Source organism: Thermobia domestica, chromosome 8 (genome assembly GCF_964235325.1).
Source record: "Thermobia domestica chromosome 8, izTheDome1.hap1.1, whole genome shotgun sequence".
NCBI lineage: Eukaryota > Metazoa > Arthropoda > Insecta > Zygentoma > Lepismatidae > Thermobia > Thermobia domestica.
Window position 1 is genome coordinate 283359607 of NC_137461.1, and position 26301 is coordinate 283385907.

The 26301-nt window shown below is 35.4% G+C and overlaps 1 protein-coding gene and 1 pseudogene across 3 annotated transcripts in view; one reads left to right on the top strand and one right to left on the bottom strand.

Moving 5' to 3' along the window:
• The first annotated feature begins 646 nt into the window (after positions 1–646).
• On the top strand, positions 647–15706 carry LOC145692028 (glucose dehydrogenase [FAD, quinone] pseudogene; annotated as a pseudogene). The gene is made up of 2 exons (XR_014132611.1): positions 647–770; positions 12887–15706. The product of XR_014132611.1 is annotated as a glucose dehydrogenase [FAD, quinone] pseudogene (transcript).
• Positions 15707–16968: 1262 nt separating this feature from the next.
• The window catches only part of Cad96Cb (protocadherin Fat 4-like Cad96Ca), a 316068-nt gene continuing 306735 nt past the window's right edge, over positions 16969–26301 (bottom strand). For both annotated transcript variants that reach the window (XM_081769855.1, XM_081769853.1), the window contains exon 19: positions 16969–25815. In XM_081769855.1, coding sequence (XP_081625981.1) covers positions 25729–25815 — 87 coding nt within the window. In that variant the 3' untranslated portion in view covers positions 16969–25728. The remainder of the gene's footprint in view (positions 25816–26301) is intronic.

A 26301-nucleotide genomic window follows, 5' to 3' on the forward strand; every position in this document is an offset into this window, starting at 1 on the left:
TTGTTTGCTCTTGAATGCAACAGTATTTCTGAATCTCTTACCCTACAGAGGACGTAACTCTCTTCGGGTAGTCCGGCAAATCATTACTACAATTGAACATTCGTCTACTGAATTTTGGAATACATGAATGAATGGATTGTGTAAAGAATCAATTTCACCTTTGTTATCTAGCTGTTATCAAGCTGTGTACCTAATAAACATTAAAAAAAAAGATTAAACAAAGACTTTTTCAACGAATTTTCCTTGTAAAATTAAACAAAAAAATATATTGCAAAATCCTCTTCTTAGTATAATCCCACACTGCATTGATATCCAGCGATAATTCATATCTAAAGAGTACCTTATTTATTGTATTACATTAATTATTGCGAAATTACGAAATATAGCAATGAAAGCACAATTAGTTTACACGGGATGTTTAATTGTTACTATTAAACGAGTGGTTCATTGACACCTCAAGCAGCAATTGTGGAAAGAAAAACAGATTCAAAGGAAGTACGTATTAGTAGATTATTTTGCAACTAACTGTCAGCTTATAAAAATAACAAAACAATACGGTTTTAAAAACGTAAATAAACAATTGTACTTTGAGATATTAGTACATCTTTGTCTCAGATAATTAAATGATTTAAGATTTCCCAATGAAGTCATATATTATAGTACTGCGTATTATTTTTTAGTAGTTGTTGGTTCTTTTCTTCGAGCAACATTGATTTCTTGAAGTCTTCTTGCACTATTCTGCAGCAACTATTATTTGGAACGAAAACTAGGTAAGAATTTTAAGCGTTTCTACCAAAACATCTTGTTGTTTGTTTTTAAATATAGTGAATTTCTTCAGTAAACCATTTAATCGAATTAGTTCATGCAAAAAGGGCTTTAGTCACCAAAGTGGCCAAATTGAGTTAACATTGGATTTTTGTTCCTATTGGGTACACCTATGTTTCTATGCATAAACAGGTTGAGTTTCGTTGGTCTAACATTTTATAAACAGACTAGCCTTTGGCGACTGGGGGATCCGCCCCCAGACTCCCACGTTTGCTCGGCCTACGACCTCGCATCTCTTAGGTATCAGCCTTTGCATCAATAATAAATTTTCTGCATTTGCTCTTTAATTACATTTCCTGAATTTGGCACAGCTGGGGGCCTAGCCCCCTAACCCTCACGTTTACTCGGCTTACGGCCTCACACCTCTTAAATCAACAATTGTACAAAATTTCAAGTTTTTTTCCTATTTCAACTATCTAAAAGATAAGATTTTGTAACCCAAGAAAACGTTCATTTAAATAACATGGGAATTTCTTCATCTCCCCTTTAGACCCCTTAAAAACTAAAAGTATTCACGTTTGGCAATTTTCCTGTAGGTTAGTCCCGGAAGGCTACAATCATGCCAAATTTCATCATTATAATCCTGCCGGAAGTGCCTAAACATTTTGGGGTGTAGATGTTCCATATAAATAACATGGGACAGATTTTCAGTTCCCTATAAAACCACTCTACAGTTGGAAATTTTTAATTTTAGCAATTTACTTAGTTAATGCTAACGAAAACGTATAAGCATACCGAATTTCAAGTTTCTATTCTAATTTCAAGTACCTAAAATATGAGATTATAACCCCCAAAAAAAGGCCCATTTAAATAACATGGGGAAATTCTTCATCCCCTCTTTAGACCCCTAAAAGTTAAAAATATACACTTTTGGCAATTCTCCTGTCGGTTAGTCTCGGAAAGCTACAATCATGCCAAATTTAATTATTGTAGCCCTACAGGAAGTGCTCAATAATTTATGTCAGCTCATGTAGTTTTATAACTAACTAACTCGATGGCCTATGGAACCCGGAGATTCAATGCTGCGTTCACAAAAGCTCTCCACTGACTTCTATCCTTAGCTAACTGCATCCAGTTTCTACTTTGTATTCCAATCTCTGCGAGATCCATCTTAATATTGTCCTCCCATCTGCGCCTAAGTCTTCCTAATGGTCGTTTTCCGATTGGTCTTCCAGTCAAGACTTTGAAAGCTTTTCTACTTTCTCCCATTCTAGTTACATGACCCGCCCACCTAAGCCTCCTAGACTTCACGACCCTAACAATGTTGGGTAAACCGCATAAATTATGTAGTTCCTCGTTATGAAGTTTCCGCCATTCCCCATTCCCGTTCCTCTTGGGTCCGAATATTCGTCTCAGGATCTTGTTCTCAAATACTTTCAGTCTATGTTCTTCCCTCAGAGTAAGTGACCATGTTTCGCATCCATACAAAACAACAGGCATTATTATCGTTTTGTATATTTTAAGCTTCAAATTCCTCGACAGAATTTGCGACGACAAGAGATTTTGAACCGAATAGTAACACGAATTCCCTGATTTTAGTCGATATTTAATTTCTTCCTGAATATGATTTTCCTCTGTTAATATTGATCCTAGATATTTGAAAGTATCCACTTTATCAAAACTATTATTTAATATTTTAACGCGTCCATAATTTGCTGTATTCCGGTCCCGACGCACTTCCATGTATTTAGTATTCTCTGCATTTACTTCTAGACCCATGTCTCTGCAAGCGTTTAATAAGATCTCTGCATTTATTCCTATTGTTCTCCTATCATCACCTATTAAATTTACATCATCAGCATATGCCATAATCTGGTGAATACCGTTCAACTCTAGGCCCTGGTTGCTATCTTTGATTTTCCTTATGGCGTATTCCAGAACGAAGTTAAATAATAATGGCGACAACGCATCTCCTTGTTTCATGCCATTTTCGTCGTGAAAGCTCGTGGACAAAAATTTTCCTATCCGGACTTTACTTTGGGATTAATTTAAACATATCTTAATTAATCTAATTAGCTTTCTCGGTATTCCAAATTCTGTAAGAACGTTGTATAATGTTTCTCTCCTAACCGAGTCGTACGCCTTTCTAAAATCAATAAATAATTGATGTACCGGGGTATTGTATTCCCACTTTTTTTCGAGTATTTGGCGAATGGTAAATATTTGGTCGATAGTTGATCGATTTCGTCTAAATCCGCACTGATAATCTCCAATAATTTCATCTGCGTATGGGGTCAGTCTTGTTAATAGAATATTTGAAAGGATTTTATAGGATGTTGACAGAAGAGAAATGCCTCGATAATTATTACAGTCAGTTTTGTCGCCTTTTTTGTGAATTGGAACAATGGTTGATTCTTTCCACTCTTGTGGCAATTCTTCCTTGCTCCAGATAAGGAGAATGAGTTTGTTTATCTTGTTCCACAATTTTTCGCCTCCAGCTAAACTTAACTCAGCCGGAATTTCATCTACACCCGGAGATTTGTGTTTTTCTAATTTCTTTATAGCGGTTTCTACTTCTATTCGGTTGGGTTCTGGAATATACGGTTCTGCGGTGTGTATCTCCTTTTCTCCACGCACACTAGTTTTTGGTTGCGTGTTAAGCAAATCGTCAAAGAAATCTTTCCATCTATTTAAGATGCTATCCGTGTCAGTGAGAACTGTACCGTGAGATTTCTTTAATATATAAGCACGAGGTTGATAGCCTTTCTTATATTCGTTGATTCCCTTATACGTGTCCCGGGTGTTTTTATTTTTACTATTATCTTCAAGTTCCTTAATTTTAGCTTCCAGAAAATCGCGATTCTTTGTTCTAAAAGTTTTGGAAGTTTCCCGCCTGATATCTGCGAAATTTTGTGTAGTTATTTCATTCAGATTTTGTAGCCAGCGTAATTTTGTCTGTTTTCTCTTCTCTGCTAGTTTTATGCATTCCTGGTCGAACCATGGTTTGTTCCTACGTATTTCCGCGTGTCCCAATTTTTCTTTTGCTGAAATTTTAATGCTATCTCTAATTTCAATCCAGGTATCCTCAACACTAGTGCACTCCGAATCTTCTAAAGCCGAGAATCTATTCTAAACTTCAATCTGGTATTTCTCTCTTACCTGGCTCTCTTCTAATTTCTTTAAATTAAATCTCTCCGTTTTCGAACAATGAATATTACCTTTATTCAACGACATCAATTATACTAGATTGCCTTCTTCTATCTACTAAAACGTGATCAATTTGATTATGTGTTTTCCCGTCTGATGATGTCCAAGTGTATTTATGAATGTCGTGATGTGGGAATTTTGTACTCTTCATGGTTAGGTTTTTGGATGTTGCAAAGTTCACGAGTCTAACACCGTTGTCATTACTTTCCTTATGCAGACTTTCGTTCCCTATAATATCCTCTCGTCCTACCTTCGCATTGAAATCCCCTAATAGAATTTTCATATGGTATCGCGGAGTTGGTCAAATATCCGTTCCACTTCTTCGTAAAAATTGTCTTTTATATTGTCATCTTTATCTTCAGTTGGGGCATGTACATTTAAAACAATAATATCACACCACCGTCCCTTAAGAGTAATAAAAGAAAGTCTGTCAGTACCAAATTCAGCCCGTTTAATTGCTGGTAATATACGTTTATGACAGAAAAACCCTGTTCCTAACTGGTGATTTTTATTTCCTTCCCCGTAAAAGAACGTAAAATTTCCGGAATTCACAAATCCATTTCCTTCTCACCTAACTTCCTGAACTCCTACTACGTCCATCCTATATTTCTCTAACTCTCTCGTTACGGATTTTAACGTGCCTGCCCTATAAAGACTCCTAATATTCCATGTTCCAAATCTCGTCAATTTTCTTTTGCTGATGTCGTGCCAAGTTATCAGTCCTTGTCCGAGGCTTTTATGAATATTTCTGAACAAGTGCTTTTTTTTTTTTTTTATACAGGATGAGGTTGTTAGCCCTACCCAAACCCCCAAGCTGGAAAACCACTTCTAGTCGGCTGTGCGCGACTGCTTATTCAGTATATTCGCAGCTAACCTCTATATCTAAAGGCCTTCTCCTCGATCCGCAACCTGAGGACGCGCCATGCCGTGGTGACAGGAACCCACGTTACACGGCATTTAGTTTTATATATAGTTAAAATAATAAAATTTATAGTTAAAATAATAAAATTAATAAGATAAGATGTCAATTTCGATTATTGTAGGCAGAATGAGTTTTAGTCAGTGACTGAAGCCCTTTCTGCATGGAGAATTAAATTTGTTTTATATATTTGTAGCAATAGCTACTGATTGCGTCCCATTCAGTTGGTAGACCTGCAACGCCTAGAACCTGGTAAAAAAAAAAAAAAAAACACCGCTGCTTTGTGTTTTAATAAAGAGCAAAAAATAACTAAATAAAATTACATGCATACAGGGCTTCGTCTATAATTTGCATGCAAGAAAGGCTTCAGTCCACAATGGAAACTTTTTTTTTTTTTTACCACGGCAACGAGCATAACAATGGTTCACGATAAAAAAAATAGATTATTTTGATTTTATAGTTTCAAAACTGTAATGGTTTTTCTTATTTTTCTCAAAACTAAGTTTGACTGAAGTCCTTTTTGCATTAACTGATTCAATTAATATAGTTTTTTTAAACTAATTAATCAGTATTTTAATGTATACACCACACTACTTGTATTACTATTTTCATCAAGTTTAGACGATTTGATCCATCGGTGTCCGTTGGGTTAACAAATCTAAGCAATATAGTATCTAGCCAGTTCTTAAGTAGGTGACGACTGGGGAAAGTCAGATGACATCGTAGTGCAATGTTCACTCAGCGTGGTGATGACAATTGGAGAGCTACTTGAAAGGAAGAGGAAGACTTAAGCTGTAGTCAGAGCATTGAAACGGGGGACTGAGATAATTCGGGGGAGACCTAAGATAAGCTCATCTTAGGTGTTTCAAAACGAATAACGGGATTGAAAGGCTCTGTAGTATTAATTACATGTAATGTACAATTATAACTAATACATTAGATGGGGGCGCGGTGGCTCAGTGGTAGAGTGTTCACCTCCGGTGCTTGGGGTCCCTGGTTCGATCCCAGCTCGCGCCGTGTGGACTTTGTGGTGGACAAACACCGTGCTCATGGGTTTTCTCGGGGTTCTCCCACTTTCTCACTTGACCATTTCACTCATCATCATCGTCTCCTTTAGCCTAACCGGCATAATCGCGGGACGTAAAACTTAAGATTTTATTTTAATACATTAAATGAAACTGCAACTCAAAGTGTTTTTGCTACAAATGTCCAATGTCAGCACTAACCGTGACATAGTACACATCGATTCGATAGGCGGCTTCTTCCCAAACCTTGATATGTGTGTTTGGAGTAATTGATGCAATAACAGCTTCAATTCTCTTTCCTAAATTCCTCAATTACCTTAAAATTGTTTACACAAGACGTCACTGGAATTGCTAATTCACAATTAGCCTTCTGAATTGTCTCTCACTCGTTCTGCAGTCATCCTTGGTCGTCCCGTACTCTTTCGGTGTTTCCAAACTGATGATACCATCTACGGATGTTATTATCACCTGGTAGATTGCAATTGAGCTTAATACGGAAAGTATATTGCACTGTAACTACAGATTCAGTCTTTGCAAAATGAAAAACACAAAAAGCTTTCTGCTCACTGGTCCCCATCTTTGATACTAGCGCTTTCTAACGGCAGACAAAAGAAACAGTGCATGTGCATGCATGCGTGCGTACAAAACTGAGTTGCTTTTTCCAAACACACTTTATTATTATGATATAAGATTTTACCTAATGAGTAGCATAAGACAAAAACATTTGAAACGCATTGAATAATTGACACAGTTTAATGTTATTTTAATAGCTTCTGAAAATTTGAAAATTTCAAAATAAATACATAGTTATATCAAGTAAATATAAGGTATATGTAGTTGTGGATGACAAACTCGGCTGGAACTTTCAGTAAAAGAGAAGAAAATACCAAATTTGCACAATAAATTGACTACTGCTTCCGGCAAAATATTTAAAATTTCAAGTCAAGAAACATGAAATGACTAAATCCATCCTTCCTTCAGCAATGCAAGAAATTCTTGCCTAGCCAAGAAGGACAGAAATCTCCCAAAATAACAGATAAGAAGAAAAAATGCTATCATCTCTTCTTGGTGAGATAATGGACTGCAAGTAAAAAAGTAAAAATTAAATTGGGTTCTCTATTCTGCCCCATAACTAAACCCTTTATTTAATTATTTATTTTATATTTGTTCGGAAGAAAACAATCAATAATAACTTCTCGATTTGTTATTTTATGGACATACGTATATTTAAGTAAAGAAAAAACAAAGTTTTCGGGGTCTGAGAATGGTCGCAGGAGCAGGGCCGTCACTAGGCAATTTGCTGGCCTGCGCAATGGTATCATTTGCCCTCCAACTCCTCCTTTCTCCAGAAAGAACAAATCTTAAAAGCTACGATTTTAATTATGCTACCCCATCATGAACAATGAAAAGGAGAGAAAGTGCACTTGCACTCAGAAAGGTCTAAACACTACAAATACAATCACATTGTGTCTGTTTCTTTCAAAATAATAATCTAGTATTTTACTGAAATATAAAGCAAATATACCTGCAGAGGAAAGATGGTAATCCTTTTTATGGAATTCAATATCGAGATTCAATCTCAATATGGGGCCGCGGTGGCTCAGTGGTAGAGCGTTCACCTCTGGTGCTTGGGGTCCCGGGTTCAATCCCTGCTCCCACCAAGTGAACTTTATAGTGGACAAACTTTATAGTGTGTGTGGGATTTCTCGGGGTTCTCCCGTTTCCTCCCACTTTCTTCATTGCACAATTTCATTCATCTCTCATCATCACCGTCTCCTTTAGCCTAATCATGGGACGTAAAACTCAAAACTTTCATTTCAATATATCAGTTTGTAATTCCAGTGCAACTAATTCTTCCATTTTTATTTCTTGATTTTCTTTCTACATCTTTTAATTTCAAAAGAAAAAACTTATTACCTTCAATGATAAAGAAAAACTTGTTTGTGACAAAGACAAAAGTAGTTTGCGTATTAAAACTGTGATAATTAACTAAATGGAACAGATGTTCGTTATTGTTAAAGAATTGAGTTCTTGTATATGACAACAATCAAGCAATTCATGCTGGGATTTGTTTGATCATTTGCTTTAGTAATATGCATGTGACCTGAAACTAATACGACCTAAACATGATTTATAAATGCAGTATTCAAATAAGTCAGCTTAGTAAACTTAACTACCCCTTTACCAATAAAAAATAGTTATTTTAATAACATAGTTATGATTTTTCCGCCCCTCGAAACTTGTCGCCCTGTACAAATGCACGTGTTGCACATATGCTAGAGCCGGCCCTGTATATAACCTTTGCTGAAATTATAGCATTGGACTTATAAAATTTGTTGTGGTTTCTTCCTTCCAGTCTGTTTCGGCTCTCTAGGGTACCAACTCACAATTTAAACCACAATCAAATTATTAAAACTTCCATCAAATACGTATATGGATTGTTATATTCTCAAATGAAAACTACTAGTCTTATCAGGGTAGATAAATATTTATTTAGATAATAAAATAAATCGAAGTGATTCGACGAAATTCTTTAAGGCAAAATTAAAAAAAAATACGGAACTCTTTCACTTGAGAACCCTATCCATTAAACCAAATGATCATCACTCAGACCAATAGACTCCGTCATTCACCACCACATACCGTCTCACTTCGACCACTGGGTCTAAGCGTATAAAGTTATTGAAGGTTACCTAGACTTGAAGCATAACTTAAAATTTATACATGCCAAAGTCATACATAGAGAGAATCTCTAAGGTTAAGTCTATCAAGTAAAACGAACGGCAATCTTACTAGTTAGACTTACCTTAGACCTGCTTCCTTACTGGGTTCAGTGGGCCAAGATAATATAAAGTTGGATTGAAGTGAAGTATACAGTGATTCGTTGGTAGAATAGAATTGGTTCCTGTGACGACAAACTTTCAGTTACCTTGCATCATATTTTTGAACTTTATATCCTACATATAGAGACAATATAAAGCATACCATGACGATAAATTATGATGATGAATTGTAGCTGAAGCAGGACTATTTGCAGCACAAATATAGTGAAACTCTCTTTATCGGACACCTCCAGAGTACAGACAAAATATTTTGTCCCGGCAAAAATATGTGTATTATAATGGAAGAGAACCTTCCCTTTTACGGACACTCTCAGATACAGACACGGACACACTTCCTTTATCTAAACAACTTTTATGGACACTCTCAGATATTTTCTATTATACATTTTCTTTACCTCCATGATTTTTACGGATACGGACACATTTCCTTAACCTCCAACAATTTTACAGACACGGATATACTTTCTTTAACTCCAACAATTTTACGGACACGGGTACACTACCTCCAATATGTTTACGGACACGGACATACTTCCTTCAACTCCAACAATTTTACGGACATGGACATACTTTCTTTAACTCAAACAACTTTACAAACACGAGTACCTCCAATAATTTTTACGGACACGGACACATTTCCTTTAACTGCAACAATTTTACGGACACGGGCACACTTGCTTTACTTCCAATAACTTTTATAGACACGGGTACACTTTCTTTACCTATAATTTTACGGGAACTCTCAGATATGGTCATACTACCTTTCCCTTCAACAATTTTACGGGAACTTTCAGATACGAACACGGGCACACTTCCTTTTCGTAGTAACATCTTCATAAGGGACAGAAGTTATGCTCAGCTCATATAGCAAAGGAAAAAAGATTCTGCAGTTTGAAAATGAGTCTTCAATTGATCGCTTCAATTGATCCAGTACTTATAAGCAAAATTCGATCAAAAACTAGTGTTAGCAGCATTACACGACAGTCAACTCTTCCAAATTTTCCCCAATAAATTCATACGACGTCATGATTATTTAGTCTTTACATTTTTGGTATTTAATTATAATCTTGCATGTTTTTATTGATTCTTCTAATAAGTCAGTAAACATAGAAATATGCCATGTGCTTACAAAAATAAAATTATCAACATCATCACTTATAATACATTCCCCTTCAAACAGTCGTTCTTTCAGAAAAAAATGTTCCGGAGGGCTCACTTAGTATTCCGAGGAGTACTGTTAGTACTATTTATTATTACATTATATACGTATTATTTTGGTCTTCTCCTGGGGGCGAGTGCCCCCCAAAAATTCATGTCTGGAAGAAACACTGCCTTCTAATACATTCTCCGGTTATACTTTCATCTATTTACCGATGGGGATTTCCACTCACTCCACCAGTAGTTCAAACACTAAATGCAGCATTTTGATATTAGTCCATATTTATTTTTATAACAAATTTATTTTTATCAAATAACAAATTTTTATTTAAATTTAAGAATACTATATACTGTATACAGGGTGGACGTAAAGTCTCTCCCTGATAACAAACATTAATAACAAGAAAACTGAGAATGATAGATGAATGTGGTTTACACCAAATAATAGGAAAACTCAAAACGTTTTGTACCTGATTTAGAGAATTTCCACGTGCTCCATTAGTTGCCCTCAAGACATCTATGCGATGTCACATGCGGAACTTGCGCGATGGGGACGGTCTTCTTGTGTTAACACATGAACAATCTGCACCTTATATGTGTATAACTTCAAGCGTTTCTGAAAAATTTTTAACACAGTTGACTTCGAGGTGTCCAGTTCATGTGATGCGCAACGCAAGGACTTCCGTGGGCTTCGGGTTAAAGCAACACGAACAGCTTCCACATGTTCCTCGGTAACACTCGGTCTACCGCTTCTATTCCGATCTAACACACTTCCTGTTGCAATAAACTTACTATACCATTCTTTTATGCTCTTAACATCTGGTGGCTGCTGTCCATACTCTCTCCTGGATGTTCGTTGAACTGTGACAGGAGATTTTGTTTCATTATATCACAACATACGCTTGGATTTCTCTTGTGCTGACGCCATTTTTAAACAAATGACAGTCGCGCTGCGGTCAGCTGCAGTAGATGGCAGTAAATGCTGTGGCAAAATCTTGAAGTATCATAGGAGCGATGTTTCCAGTGATGGTTGTTATTAATGTTTGTTATCAGGGAGAAACTTTATATCCACCCTGTATAACTACCACTTGAGCTGCAAGTAATCTAGATTTGTGTAATCTCTCTGTAAAGGACATTTCTCATTTACAGACAAATATCTAGTTCCCTTTGGTATCGGTAATTGAGATGTTTCATTCTATTGCATTTGAACTATTTGTTCTTGATACCCAATCTTTCAATTTTTTTCCGGAATGTTTTGTGGGAAACGTTTTATCAGTTTCGAATTTACAAATTGTATATTTTCACTTTCTGCATTAACAAATTTTTAAAATATGTCTTCTTCTTTCTCTCCTCAACCTTAGATTGATGGGCAACATGGAAATATTAAAACTTTTCTCTCTCTTGGTAGAGCTATTTTATAATTTGATAGGGTCTCTTCGTAACTGCATCTAGATATTCTATCCTTGGTCTTCCTGGTTTTCCTTCTGCCTTTCCCTCTATCAACACGTTGATCCCATCGGAGTATCGAATAAGATGACCAAGCATGCTGTTTTTAATTTATCCTATTATCTTCATGATCTATAGTCCTTCATTAGCTTTCTTTAGTACGTCTTCATTCCTTTCCCTTTCGGTCTATGATACGTGCAGCATTCTACGCCAACACCATATTTCAAATGCTTCCAGCTTGGATATTTCAGCTTTTCTCAATGTCCACGGTCTCTGATCCGTAAATCGTCACGCTCCATACCAGGGTCTTAATAAATAGGTTTTGAAGATCTAACGACACATTTCTTGATGTTAGCAGTTCTCTTTTCCTATTGAATGCTTGTTTAGCCTGCGATATTCTGAAACTTACGTCTTTTTCATTTCTTCCGTCCGAGGATATTAGACTTCCCAAATAGAGGAACGTCTTAGCGTCTTCGATTTTCTCTTCTTCTAGCCATACGTTTGCCCCTTCATGTCCTGCTTTTGTGCACTTTGGTTTTCTTCTTATTTATCTTTATTTTTCATGCTTTTTCCAGTTGGTCGTTCCAGTTTGAAAGTGCTTCCTGCAAGGTCGCCCATCAGGGGGGCAAGATGGGGCGCTCGCCCCCTAGAGGAAATTGTACTTCAGAATATCGAAAATCCAATAGAATTTTTACATTAGTTACAGCAAAATTTGAAACTATTTTTGAAACGTCGCTTATACTTGCCCCCCTTGGAAACCACAACATGGGCGCCCTTGGCTTCCTGGAAGTTTTTTCGTTCTCCATTATCAGTGTCATGTGATCAGCAAACCTTATTGTGCTGAAAACCTGGCCATTTACTTTTACGCCTTTCTCTTTTTTGTCAAAGAATTCTTTCATAGCCTCTTCTATATAGACCTTGAACAGGAGAGGTGAAAGTACACTTCCTTGCCTTACTCCTTTACTTATTCTTGCTTCCTTCTGATCCCTTCCTATAACAGTTGTCTGGTTCCTATAAAGTTGGTATATTATCTTCTGCCTCTGTAATCCACTTTCAGATTCTTCAACGCTCTGAACATGGTATTCCAATCTACGTTGTCAAAAGCTTTTCTATATCTACAAATACTATCATTGATTTCTTTAAAGTTGCAATTTAAAAGACTATAGTTTTGGTGCTGTCATAGATAAATCAGTTATTAATTGTGATTGAAAGAGATGAAGAAAATAAGTGTGGTACACTCTGGTTTCGCCTCTTTAAACATAAGCAAGAACAACACAAATACCCCTTTGGAAAATGAGAATTCGAAATTGAGTTCACAATCTGACAAATAATCTATCCATGTACCATGTTCGAATATAATTCACACAACCAACAGGTATCGTTTAGTACTTTAAACATTTCCCGAAAGAATATCTTTCTACTATTTTCTTATTTATTATGGTCCAGATTCTTTTGAACAGGAACATAAAAACGCAGGAGTTTCATTTAAAAATCAAAGTAACTTAAAATTTTTTTTCTTACAGAGCTTTTTCAAGAAGTGCAGCCATCACCCAAAATGGCAGACTGTACATGTTCCTTTCAAGAACCATCTATTTTGGGAAGTTCCTGCGGATCTGGTTCGTCATCTTTTATGCTATTCTTTGAGATGTTATTGCTATCACAATGTGCACTTGTGGACCCTTGTAACAGAGTAGCAACTGTCGAACAACCTGCTACGGAATACGATTTTATCGTCGTTGGCGCTGGCGTCGCAGGATCAGTTGTAGCCAATAGATTAAGTGAAGTGCCAGAATGGAGTGTTTTACTTTTGGAAGCTGGTGGTCATGAGCCAACAGTGGCACAAGTTCCATCTATGGTAGGAAAGGTTTTCCATACATTATATGACTGGAATTATACAACTGAACCGCAAGAAACTATGTGTCAAAATAGTGGAGGAAGATGTTCATGGGCTCGGGGTAAAGTTCTCGGTGGTTCTGGGGTATTTAATTACATGGTTTACCTTCGAGGAAATCAAAAAGATTATGAATCATGGACAGAAGCTGGGGTTGAAGGCTGGTCCTATGAGGAGGTTCTTCCATATTTTCTGAAATCTGAAGACAATGGTAATATGGATATCGTTGATCCAGAATATCATGGTGTTGGAGGTTATCTTCCAATAGAACGCTTCCATTATGAGCTACCGCATCTAAATTCATTCTTCAAAGCTGGTGAAGAGCTAGGATATGAAACAGACCTCGATTTGAATGGAAAAAAGGGAGTGGGCTTCGGAGTAACCCAAGCAGCTACCAGAAATGGTCAAAGATATTCAATGGCTAAAGCTTTCCTTAGGCCTGTTCGGAATAGAAATAATTTAAATGTAGTAATCAACGCTTTAGCCACTAAAATCATAATAGACCCTTCCACTAAACAAGCAACTGGAGTTCAATACCTTAAAGATGGTGAAACATTCACTGTGAACGCCAGGAAAGAAGTCATAGTGTCAGGTGGGTCAATAAATTCTCCAAAACTTCTTCTTCTTTCAGGAATTGGCCCTCAGGAACATTTAGAAGAAATTGGTATTGAAGTTATACAAAATCTTCCAGTTGGAAATAACTTGCACGATAGTATTGCTTATTATATGGGCGGTACGATAAATGAAACAGATTATACAACATTAACTAATGAAACTCTGAATGAATATATTCAAAATCAATCTGGGCCGTTAGCTTGTACCGGAATATCTCCAGTATCTGCTCTTATTGCTTCCAAGTACTCAGATCCTGATTATCCCGATTTGCAAATTAAGTTCAGTGGTTATGTGGCTAGTTGTTCTAGAACAGGTTCCTCTGAGGAGTGCTCCGATGGATCATTATCACAATGCGGACGGAGGTATGTTGGTTTTGGTGCCGCGGCTTTGCATACCAAAAGTAAAGGAACCCTCCGACTTCGAAGTTCAGACCCCCTTGACCATCCAGTTATTGATCCCAAATATCTTTCGGATTCTAGAGATGTTGATGCTTTAGTCGAAGGAGTGAAATTTATTATAAAGTTTAGTGAAACAAATGCCATGAAAGCTTTGGATATGCAAATGAATTTGAATGTTCCTGCATGTGCGGACTTTGAATTTGGAAGCGACGAATATTGGGCATGCGCAGTGAAAATAGGTGCATCCCCAGATGATCACCCAAGTGGAAGTTGTAAAATGGGCCCAAGATCAGATCCTGATGCTGTTGTAAATTCTCAACTGCAAGTGTATGGAATACCCAATCTAAGAGTGATAGATGCTTCCATATTTCCTCATGTGACAAGTGGTAACCCTTTTGCTGTGATCGTCATGATTGGTGAGAAGGGATCAGACATGATAAAACAGACATGGCAGGAAGAATTAGTGAATTCAACAAGCAACAGTAAAGCATAATTTAATCTCAGCCTTGAAGTGACTCTATCGCAAAATATTTAGAAGCGAAAGCTACAGGAGAAACAACGAATGCTACAAAGAATAACTTTTAAGTGAGATATTTATTCTGGACTAATGCATCTTCCTCTAGTAGTTAAATTATGTACGTTTATTCATTGAGACAGTTCGTAATTTTTATTCTTTCATAATAACTTACAGAAAGAAATTCAAGCCTGTCATCACTTGTTAGTTTTAAGTCATTTTTTTTAAAATTTCCACATATTTTTTGTCATAATAATCGTTTCCTCTTCGTGGTTTTAAAATGCAGGGTGTTTCAAAAAGAATGACCTGATTTCAAAAGTCCATATGTATTGATAAAAACATACTACAAAAATGGGATACATTGCAAAATGCTCACAAAATCTTCAAGTTTTAGTTATTCTAATACAAATGCTCTATGTGTCTACCAGCAGCAGCACGAACAACATCAAGACGATATCTGAATTCCACCATTTCATCGGAAGTGCAAGGCCAATTTGGACTCTTATCTTTGCACAAACATCCTGTCTCTTCAAATTGGCAATACCAACGACGAATGTTTTTGGGATACAGGCGGGTCAATGCCAGAACACCGACGAAAAGCAAGCTGGACCGAAATCACTGACTCAGTCTTTGTAAATTGCAGCACACAAAACGCCTTCTGTTGAGCAGAAGCCATCTTACTTCTGACTAACTGCAAACTGAGAAAAACGCATTGACTGACATGTAACGGTGATTTTCTGAAACTCTAGTTCACGCCCATTCAAACAACACTCACTTCCTTGGCGGTATGTCCTATATCCCATAATTATTACAGTCCAAAATCAGGTCATTCTTTTTGAAACACGGTGTATAAATCAGACATCTACACGAAAGAACTATAACTGAAATTCATTTCGGCTTAGAAGAATTAATAATTTACATAATTTTAAAATAGAACTATAGAATGCCTTATAACTTAAATTTCTTAAGTTCTACATTAACACTTCATATCCATATTTAATTATTTGTTTCAAAACTAGTTTTATCTTTAGACAAAAATTAGGTAAGAAAGCCTCCCTAAATTATCAAGTCTACAATTCACAGAATTCATTTTAGTTAATTGTAAGTCTGTTGATTATGAGTTTATACTTTCTTTTGTTCTCATTGTTGGGTTTCATGTCATATCTTGCAGTGTAAAGCTGATAGATGTAAGAAATAAATATTTCTACCCCTAGCACCTCTATGTAAAATTAGTTTAGTTCAGTTGTTGTTGGTGAGTGTAATGGCGGCATATTACTCGTAGTGTAAAGTGGCTTACAGGACGAGAGATTTTGTGTTTCTTGTGTTAAAGATCATCTAACACAAAATAAAGGCGAAAAATGCACTGGCCTTGTTGTGAATGAAACTATTTCCTGAGTTATAATCAAAACTTGTACAGGGTGGCCCGTAATTATGTATATGATATTTGACTGACTGTAGTATTTGTAATTCTGGACAAAAAGTTTCGATATGGCAACTGTATATCATGAGAGTGGAAACAACGGTCGCTGGACTTAGAACCGGTGGGGCTTAACGAAACCATTCCCGAACCACGCTGGATCGGTCGAAGTGGGTATGGGGAGTGCCTAGTCTCCCGATTTGACACCACGTGACTTTCCCTTATGGAATGTATCAACATCACATGCGCAATTTGGTCGAATTACAGGAAGCTATCACAGAAGAGTTCCACAAGATACCAGTATGGGTCTCTCAAACTGCTTGTGACACGTTACTCTTCGTCTCCATGCATGTATCGATTTGTATGGTGTATCGGTAGACCATACCATGGAGAACAGAAGCTAAAATTCTTGTAAGGAAAGGTATGAGACTAATGTGCCTATGTTCAACTTATGTTACTAGTTTTTTTACCGCAGTCTTTGAAACACCATATATATAATTACGAGCCACCCTGTATTTCGTCAAAATATATCCTCTCAGGAATTATTTCTCTGGATAGAATGTTGCCTTTAGTTACAACCAGCTTTCAATGAGTTTAAAGTTCTCCACCATATGACAGATTACTGCGTACATATAAGCTATGTATAGATTTAATTCACTCAAAAAGAATATAATATATATTTGTATGAACTATGTAATATTACTAGAAGAGAATTAAAAAATTACTCAAATTTGAAATATATTCGATTTTTATTCGAATAAATCATCCATTTGTACAAATATACAAACTTATTGTCTATACAATTTAAACATAAATACATTAAAAATGTATTCTCTTTTTTAAGCATTTTAATCACAATTATTCTTTAAGCAATATGTTTTTCAGTAATATATATTTAAATTTTTCATTTATTTACAGCAACTTATATGCTTTTGTTTTACTCTGATGCCTTTTTCTGATTGCTACCTACAACAGCATTCAGAAAATACGTAGGAAACAAGAAATGCCTTCATATCAAAGCAGATTATTTACAATACTTTAAAACAGTTCCACAAACAATTTGTGTAAGAATATCTATTTCTTTAAATTCAATCCAGGTTGTGTGACCTTTTTTCTATCATACAATGGTAACTTATAAAGAAGCCACACAATTTTTGAAATTCCAAACAAAGTTAGAACAGTAAACAGAAACAATTAGAATTGCACTAATTTCTCATAAACATAATCGAAATATGTCGAAGAGAAAAGAGTTCATGAATATTTAACAGAATTATACACAGGGTGTTTCAAAAGAACACCGACAATGGTTGGGGTGGGATTCCTGACACCAAGATTAGACAAAAAAAAAGTATAGACCAATCTTGGCGCACAAATGTTCCTTTCGGAGTTATGGGCTGTCAGAAAACATGAAAAAGTGAACTTTAAAGGTCCATAGCTCCAAAACTATGGAACCTACCGTAGTCGGGTCAAGACATCACTTAGGAACTAGTATGTGCCCTATCCAAATATCCAAGTTTTACAATCTTGCGGTACTTCCGCAACCATTTTTGTAAAGGTAGTTGGTGAGTACTGCAAATTAAATGCTCGTAGCCAAACTTCCTCTATAAAAATTGTTGCGTGAGTACCTTAGGATTCAGAAACATGTATTTTTGAGGTCTTGACCCGACTACGGTAGGCCCCATAGTTAGTAGGAGCTATAGACCTTTAAAATTCATTTTTTTTCATGTTTTCGGCAGCCTACAACTCCGAAAAAGGAAGCATTTGTGCACCCAGGTTGGTCTACACTTTTTGTCTAATCTTGGTGTCAGGAATCACCTCCGAAACGTTGTCGGAGTTGTTTTGAAGCTCCCAATATAATATATATACTGTATATATATAAGTATATACAGTAAGTCCAAATTAAACATAGATGACTTCACATAATGTGCAAACACGCTCAGAATTTTTTTTTTTAGTTCAGTTTCCTAAAAATTCAATACACTTCCAAGAATTCCATAACAGCAATTGACAAGTAACAAACACAATTGACAATGCATATCTTCACTGAGTTCGCAGCGAGTCTCTTCTTGCATATTTCATTGACATTTTTACTGATCTTTCTCCTATTTTTGTCCTCCGTGAATAAGGCATGAGTAGAGAAGCGAAATCTTCAGTGCCAGGAATTTTTAGGAAGCAAAATTTAAAGTAACTGAGATAAATATAGATAAGTTGTTACAATCAAATGTAATTTTGTATTTAACCGACACATTGTGTATAAATAAAAACGGATTCAAGCTCAATATTATTTACCTTCAATGTTATAGTTTACAATTCATGGGATGATGTGAAGTAGAGTATGATGAAAAATGAAGTTGATTTTGCACATTTTCTAAATTTTTTCAGTTCCCAATCTCTGTTGGAGGTTCAATACGTAAGATAACATTTCAAACAACTATGATAATTCCTATTTTCTTATAATTTCCAGCCAAGTATAAAATAGTTGATTTTTGCCTTACAATTTATGTTCTTTAGATAGTATTTCTTTGAATGCATACATTTGTCATACTCTCCAAACAGAAGAGTTAAGATGATGGCGCTTGTGAAGACATCAATTGCTGAAGTGCGTAGTGTAATGAGGGATTATAGAGGGCACACATCACCAACTGAAATTTTTGGATAAATATACAGGGTGTTACAAAAATGTTTCACAATATTTTGAGCCCAGATTCCTCACACCAAAATAAGAAAAAAATTCATATGGACCTGTGCTCAAAACTGGATAGTTTCGGAGTTATAGGATGTCGAAAACGGGAGACAGGTTCATAGTTGCACTACTGTGAGACCTATCGTAATCGGGTCAAGATATCACTGAGGAAATGGTATGTGAACTATTCAAATATCCATGTTTAAGAATGCTCTAATACTTGCACGCCAATTTTTAGAGAAATAGGTGGAGAGTGAACAAGTACTCCTAAAAGCCTCTCTAAAAATGATCTTGAAAATACCGGAGGTTCTGAAAAATGGATATTTGGATAGTTCACATACTAGTTCCTCAGTGATGTCTTGACTCGACTACGATCGGTCCTATAGTAGTGGAACTATGGACTTTTAAACTTCACTTTTTCATGTTTTTGGTACCCTATAGCAAAGAAGCAAAGAAACTATGCACTTCTCACCACAGTGCCATATGAACTTTTTTACTGATTTTGATATGAGGAAACTATTCCCAAAATATTCTGACAATTATTTGTATCACCCTATATATATATAGTGCAAATATTATGTCATAGAAATAGATGTGAGGTTGGTGCACTCAGTTCGATAATGACAGAAACAAATACGCTATCTCCACGTAATTAAGCTCAGGTTACGAGAGACGAAGGGATAGAGATTAAGATGTGAGAAGGCGATGTTAAGTTGAGGTTGAGAAATGAGTAAGGAATAGATGTTAGAGATTTGAAGATCATCGCCATATCCATATACCACATTAAAATTAATATAACATTAGCAGCGCGTCGAAGAACTGACTAAATCATGTCCTCCTGTAAATGTAAGTAATGTAGTATAACAACTTAAGTACTGGTATATGACCATATATATTTCATGTGGACCACCATAATATCTTCAACCAAACTAAAACAAAAAACTGGTTACAAAAAAGCACTGATGTTATGGCAGTTTCTTCTCCGCTACCTATCCACTAAAAAAAGAAAAGAAACAAATACAGATGTATTATAATTTCTTACCACAATTTCAAACATTACTTTACTTCAAAAATCTTAGTAGAATACAAATTGATGCAAATACATAATGTTTGAAACACTTATTTCGTCTTCGGTACTTTTAAAAATATATCTATAATTTTCTGTGTAGAGAAAAAGCTCTATATACTGTATATTCTCTTCTTGTTCGTCAGAACATATAGATAAATATGTTCCAAATGATACTCGTGAAAAGCTGCAAATGCCGCAATAAGACTTAAACAACTCTCTTTGTTTAAGTATGTCCTTAAAAGCAGTAAAACATTTAGTTTCTATTGGTCACGTGGTATTTTGACTCAATGGTACAAGGTTCGAACCCAAGCAAAATCTACTGAAAAATTTTCACCAAAGAAATAAAAGGAAAACATTAGCCCTTTTTAAAGAAGAGGTACTGCTAAAATATATACTTAGGTAACACTCAAGCTTTGAATAATATTCAAAAGTGTTTCAGGCCTAAAATTAGAATTGGATATTTTTTGTAATTAGAATTGGATAATTTGTCTGGTATTTTCATTTCTCTAATACATCAAAACAATTTCTCTAACAACAAAACTACCATGTCATGTCAAAACTATAGAAGACTCCCAAGTATCCGGGCTCCGTACTATCCGGTCTAGTTTACTTTTATAGTAATTAAATGACAGGAAAAACTCCATCTCACATCCGGAAGGGCTCAAGACGATTGAGGCACCGTTGCAGTATATCAATCAGCAGGACAAAGTGACGCCAGCTGATATTATCTATTTGTGTAAGTGGAGGGACATTGTGTCGCGGAAGAGAGCTAAAATGCAGAAGCAGTCATCTATTAAGGACTTTTTCAAAAACTAAAAACTGTAAGTTTCGATTCTTATCTTAGAGCTACCTATTCATATCTGTGTACTGTAAAATCAGTTTGAGTCAATTTTCTTAAAAATTAGGCCTACGATTTACGTTAATTTTCTGTTTATGTTTCCTGCATTTAAGTTAGGCATTACAGAATTTATATTAAACTGTAAACAGTTTACATATACTGTACATATTCTTTAACTTACGTTTTATCTAGTAAATACTTGAAACGTGCAGTGCAGTACATAAACTTTTACAAACATCCAGCACAGAGCCAAATAAGAAATTAGAAAATACATACTGTATTATAACAGTGAGTTTTGGTATAAAAACTTTGTCTTCTGGTATTAGTGGGGCAAAGAAATGAGTTCATAGAACTCCGGCCTATCCGGCTTTTTTGTTATCTGGCCTGCCCTTCCATCACATTAGACCGGATACTCGGGAGTCTACTGTACCTTGATTTGTTGAATGGTTTTTAGAACTGAAGAATAGGTCATATGAAAAGGAAGAAAAAATCTCTGAATTAAAAGTGAAAGATATTAAGGTTGAAAGCTCAATGTCATGAAGACAACATAGCTGATAAACCATATTTGCACATTACAAGCCAAGTGCATTACTTCACAAGTTTAAGAAAGAAGAAAAGATTCTTATCTAGTTTATACGAGGGCTATCCAGAAAGTGGGAGAAGTTTTAGCCTATCGTGGTAGTGGATGGGCCTAGAGTCGCCATCTTGCTGTCAGAACGTTGCCCTACTCAGCACGCATCCAGTTGTATAGCGTCAGGACTGTGACCCTATTACTATGCTTTCTGTGATCTGTTACAATGTGCGCTGCAATAGAAAATCATGCCTCTTGTGAGATACGTTCTGTGATTAGGTTTTTGTTGGCAAAAAACCACAAGCCAATTAAAATCCATCGCCAACCGTGTGAAGTGTGCGGGCATGGAATAATGAGTGAAGGCCGAGTGAGCATGTCCATACACGGCCAAGCGTACCCGAGCTCTTGAATGGTTTTAGATGGGAGGTATTCAATCACCCATCATAGAGCCTGGATTTGGCGCCAAGCGACTACCACCTCTTCCCAGTGATGAAAACATGGTTCTCTACACAATGGTTTTATACTGACGCCAAATTGCATGCCGGTGTAAGGCAGTGCTTGAAATCGCAGGCGTCAGGTTTCTACTGCGACGGTATTGACAAACTTGTGCCACAGTATAAGTGCCTGGCGGTTATGTGGAAAAATAGCTTAAGACTGTACCTTTCAATTCTATATAATACAATTTGATTTGTACAATGTTTTCTTTTTTAAAATTTCAAAACGTCTGTTACTTTCTGAATAGCCCTCGTACCAACTATTTCTAAACAAAAATTTTGTAAAATGTAGCTCTATGTATTAAGTTTCAGACCCATTTTAGAAGACTGTAAATGTTTTGTCTAAAACGCAGTTACTTGTATTAAGATGGAATATCGTAATAAAATACAATCTTCGACTTTACCTGAAACTTTTATCACTAATTTTTTATTCCAATTAATTCTTTAGTAATTACTCTGTGAAAACTCAAATTTTCATATGTCATGTGTTTCTTTCTCATTTCGTTCAATATGCCAATAAAACGTTTCAGTTTTTACCACAATAATTATTTACAGTTTACTTTGATAACATTAAAGCTTTCCTCACAAACTTTTAAAATATGTACCTAACAACATACATACTTTTAAAAATAAATTAAAGTTTCTTTTATTCAGAACAAAATTTTAATTTTGTTATTAATTAGAGGTATTGAAATGAAAAAAAGAAAAAAGTCTGCTTGAAGTAGAGTATGTAGTCCATGGCTTACATTAGAATCGTCAGAAATATGTAGAAGTCTGATTGAAATTGTGTGTTAACTTAAATAAGTTTTCTGCACCTTTTATTTTTTATTTTTTAAATGAATATTTCAAACACGAATATGGAAGTAAACATCAAAATAACCGCTGAACTTGATTTCTTAAAAAGAAACTCCATAAATACTATGTTCATAAAAGGAGGAAACAATCGATTTTACACCAAATCCTCTGTAGGTAAGAATTCAATAACGTACAAAGAATGAGAAAATGATTGACTGGACCAAGACTCGAACCAGGGATCTCCAGCATACCGTGCCGATGCGTTAACCACTACGCGTTACCATGTGGTACAAGCCATGTAGTGTGCGAGGAGAGCACCAACTACAGGAGTGAGAGCGTGTTTGGCTATTCTGGGAAGGCCACTGGATTGTGTAGTGGTTAACGCATCATCATGGTATGCAGGAGATCCTGGGTTCGAATCGTGGTCCAGTCAATTACTTTTTCACTCTCTGTATGTTACCATAACAGTTTTGATGCTTTACAACCAGAGACCATCTTAGTCTTCAGTATGTTTTGTCCTTCTACCTTAGACGACCTTACTATCCGTTTCAGCGTTTTTGTATCTGACGTCTTGATTGATCACTCACATGTTATGTCTAGTTTCACGTTTACTTATTTATTTATTTATTTATTTATTTATTTTCTTACGAATTTCCATCCTTTTACAGGAAAGATGTTTAGAAAGAAATCTGGAAATATGTGTTTTCTTCGTTGTATTTAGTGTTCAAATAAGTTCTCAATCATAGTCTAATGGCCAGAGTACATGCCTTTGATAGTCGAGTTCCTGGACTCGATTCCCGTCTACAGTAGTTCAGATCCAATTTTAAACAATAGGTCTAGTTCTAGGCAGCCTCACAGCTGATGATATATACATGGAAATAAAACAAAAAAGTATATAAAGATGAAAAAGACATGAGTTGTTTAAGTTATATTTGTCCTGAATACCATGGACGAAATTGGTTGTTAATTTCTGTTCTGTGTATTTTAACATTAGTTGATTGGTAAGACCTCCATAATTTGCTCAATAATACCATTATATATAAACAATAAAGTATCTTCAGAGTAAAATGAACTAAACATGTATCGGTACGTAATACCCTATACTTGTTAACTCTTCAAATAATAATCAAAAATTTGAAATCTAAATTTGGACCATAGAACTTCCCAGCTTACATACATCATTGTATAAACACGAACTGGAACATGTGACAATTAGAATCTATGACAAAATTAAATCAGTTAAAAGTATGAATTAAAAAACACGTATTTTGTTTCATCATTATTTTCATTAATTAGAAAACGTAAAATACTAGAAGAGGCATCATCACTCAAAAACTAAAATTGTGACATGTACAACTTTCTCAATTGTAAAAGAAATCTTCAGCACGCTTAAGAAAACATTTGAATAAGTCTCTCGTTTAATTTCAAGAAGCCACTGCATTTTTAAAGGGATATCATTTTAATTAACTGTAATTAGTTACTTTTTGTATGACGTAACAAATTTTAAAAGTAACTTGCCCTAAAGTTTGTTTTAACAATCTTATTCCACAAACAAGAATTTTGGGAATGCTAAGAAAATGGATCAAAAGATTGCGATCTTGGCCAAGAATTTTAGGACTGATTCAAAAAAATGCATCAAAAGATTGAGATCTTAGCCAATAATTAGTTTTTGGATTAGGAACTACAAAATTTTTGAACAGCCCCTAAATTGAGTTTCCGTATTTTTTACGGAATAAGATCATACTGATTTAAGTGATAGTTTGGGTTTGGCTACACTACATGTAGTTCTCCAGATATAAGGACTGCAAGAAAAATTTTGATTGAAATATTGGATTTTTGATTCAAAAACGAGTGGTTTATACGAACGGACGAGTTACACGACACTGATAGTTTGATTTGGTTTGATTTTGAGTTTTAGCATCTCTTTCAGCAGCGAGGCTACATGAGACATGGACCTACAACTTAACGCAGGATCCGAATCACATGAGCTCCCGCCGGGAATTGAACCCAGATCTCCCACACCAAAAGGCATGTATGCTAACCGCTTAGTCATGAGAGAGCTTAAAACATAGTTTTGGCTATAGACATATGTTTCGCAGTGATATGTCAAACAGATAGTAAAATTAGGAAGACAGGTAATTCAACAGGATTCATTTTCAGCAAAGTTATTTTATGCTTACTTTCAGCCATATTCCAATAAAATGTACGAAAACCTTTAAAAAGTGGAAATATTTTATTTTACGCTTTGTTTCTTATTATTTTTGAAAAACTGAACTTTCAGGTAAAAACAAAATATTTCACTTCATGTTCATTTAGATTCCAAATATTATTTTTACACTGTTATCTCACATTTATTCTAACAAAATAATGATGATTTCGGATATATATATAGATACCTTCTGCACCTTATCTGCATTCTACAATATCGCTAAACCGATATTATTAGCTTCCATAGTTCTATACAACAGAATAGACTAATCTATACATACATATTGCACCATTTCTCTATCGATGTTCATATTTTTTTGTATTAGTCACATTAGAAAAATATAGTCTTTTTACCTTATTATCTTTTTAACAATTTAACATACAAAACATATTTCTGTACAAATGACAAAGTCTCATGTAAAAGTAAATCACATTCACTCTTTCCCGTACAAAAAAATCACACTCGAATCACACAATTTAGGAAAGTATTGTAGCAGGAGTCACCACGATTCATGGCGCAATATACTATTCACTGTTTTCATACAGGTAGTAACAACACGTAATAGTAATAATTACAACTTCACATAGGAATTAGTTTTGTGGTAAATATCACAAATTCACTGATTTATTCACAATTCAACATCACACACAAAATAAAATCTTTGGTCTTTTTTTCTGTTGCAGGCATTTGCTTTCAGCTCCCCCAATTCTGATTTAGAAAAGTTTCTTTTTCTTCGTCAGTGATATGAAATACAGAATACTGAGCTAGTTCTTTCGAAAAAGAAATGATTCGTTGTTGTATTCGGGAGACGAACTCGGTTGCATGCGACTAGGGAAGACAGCAGTAGACTGGACTGCTGATAAAGCAACTGCTAGAAGTATACTGTCAAATTCATTTGGTCAGATTGTTCATCTTGACCAGGTAACGGTGTCACACTTACTTCAGGATCAAGTTCCGTCTGAAAATAAAGAGGAAATAATGTTAATATTTGGAATAATATTTTCACGTTTCTTATCCCGATATTTGGTACTAGCATTCGGGTCAAGGCAAGACATTGATACCTTTGATAATTGATTTTATCGTTCCGTACAGTAATAAAGCCAAACAGTAAACCTGGAAATCTTAGAATATCAACCTACATGTATATTTAGGGAAAGCTGTTGTTGTATTTTCCTGTTTGTACCGTCCTTTCATTTAATCTGAACGGAAAACGTTAGAAATATATTTTTCTTTGTGGTTCTAAGTTAGATATTCTGGTTTCACTCATATTAACAGTGTAACACATTCTTAAAGCTCTCAGACTCACGACACCGTTCTATCAAGACTATGCATTTAAGTAGACTGTTTACCAAGAAGACTTACTCTCTTTGTTGAATAGCTTCTCTAGAAATGACAAATTGACATGACGCGACATTTAAGCAGAATGTGAAAAGGTTAGTGAGCA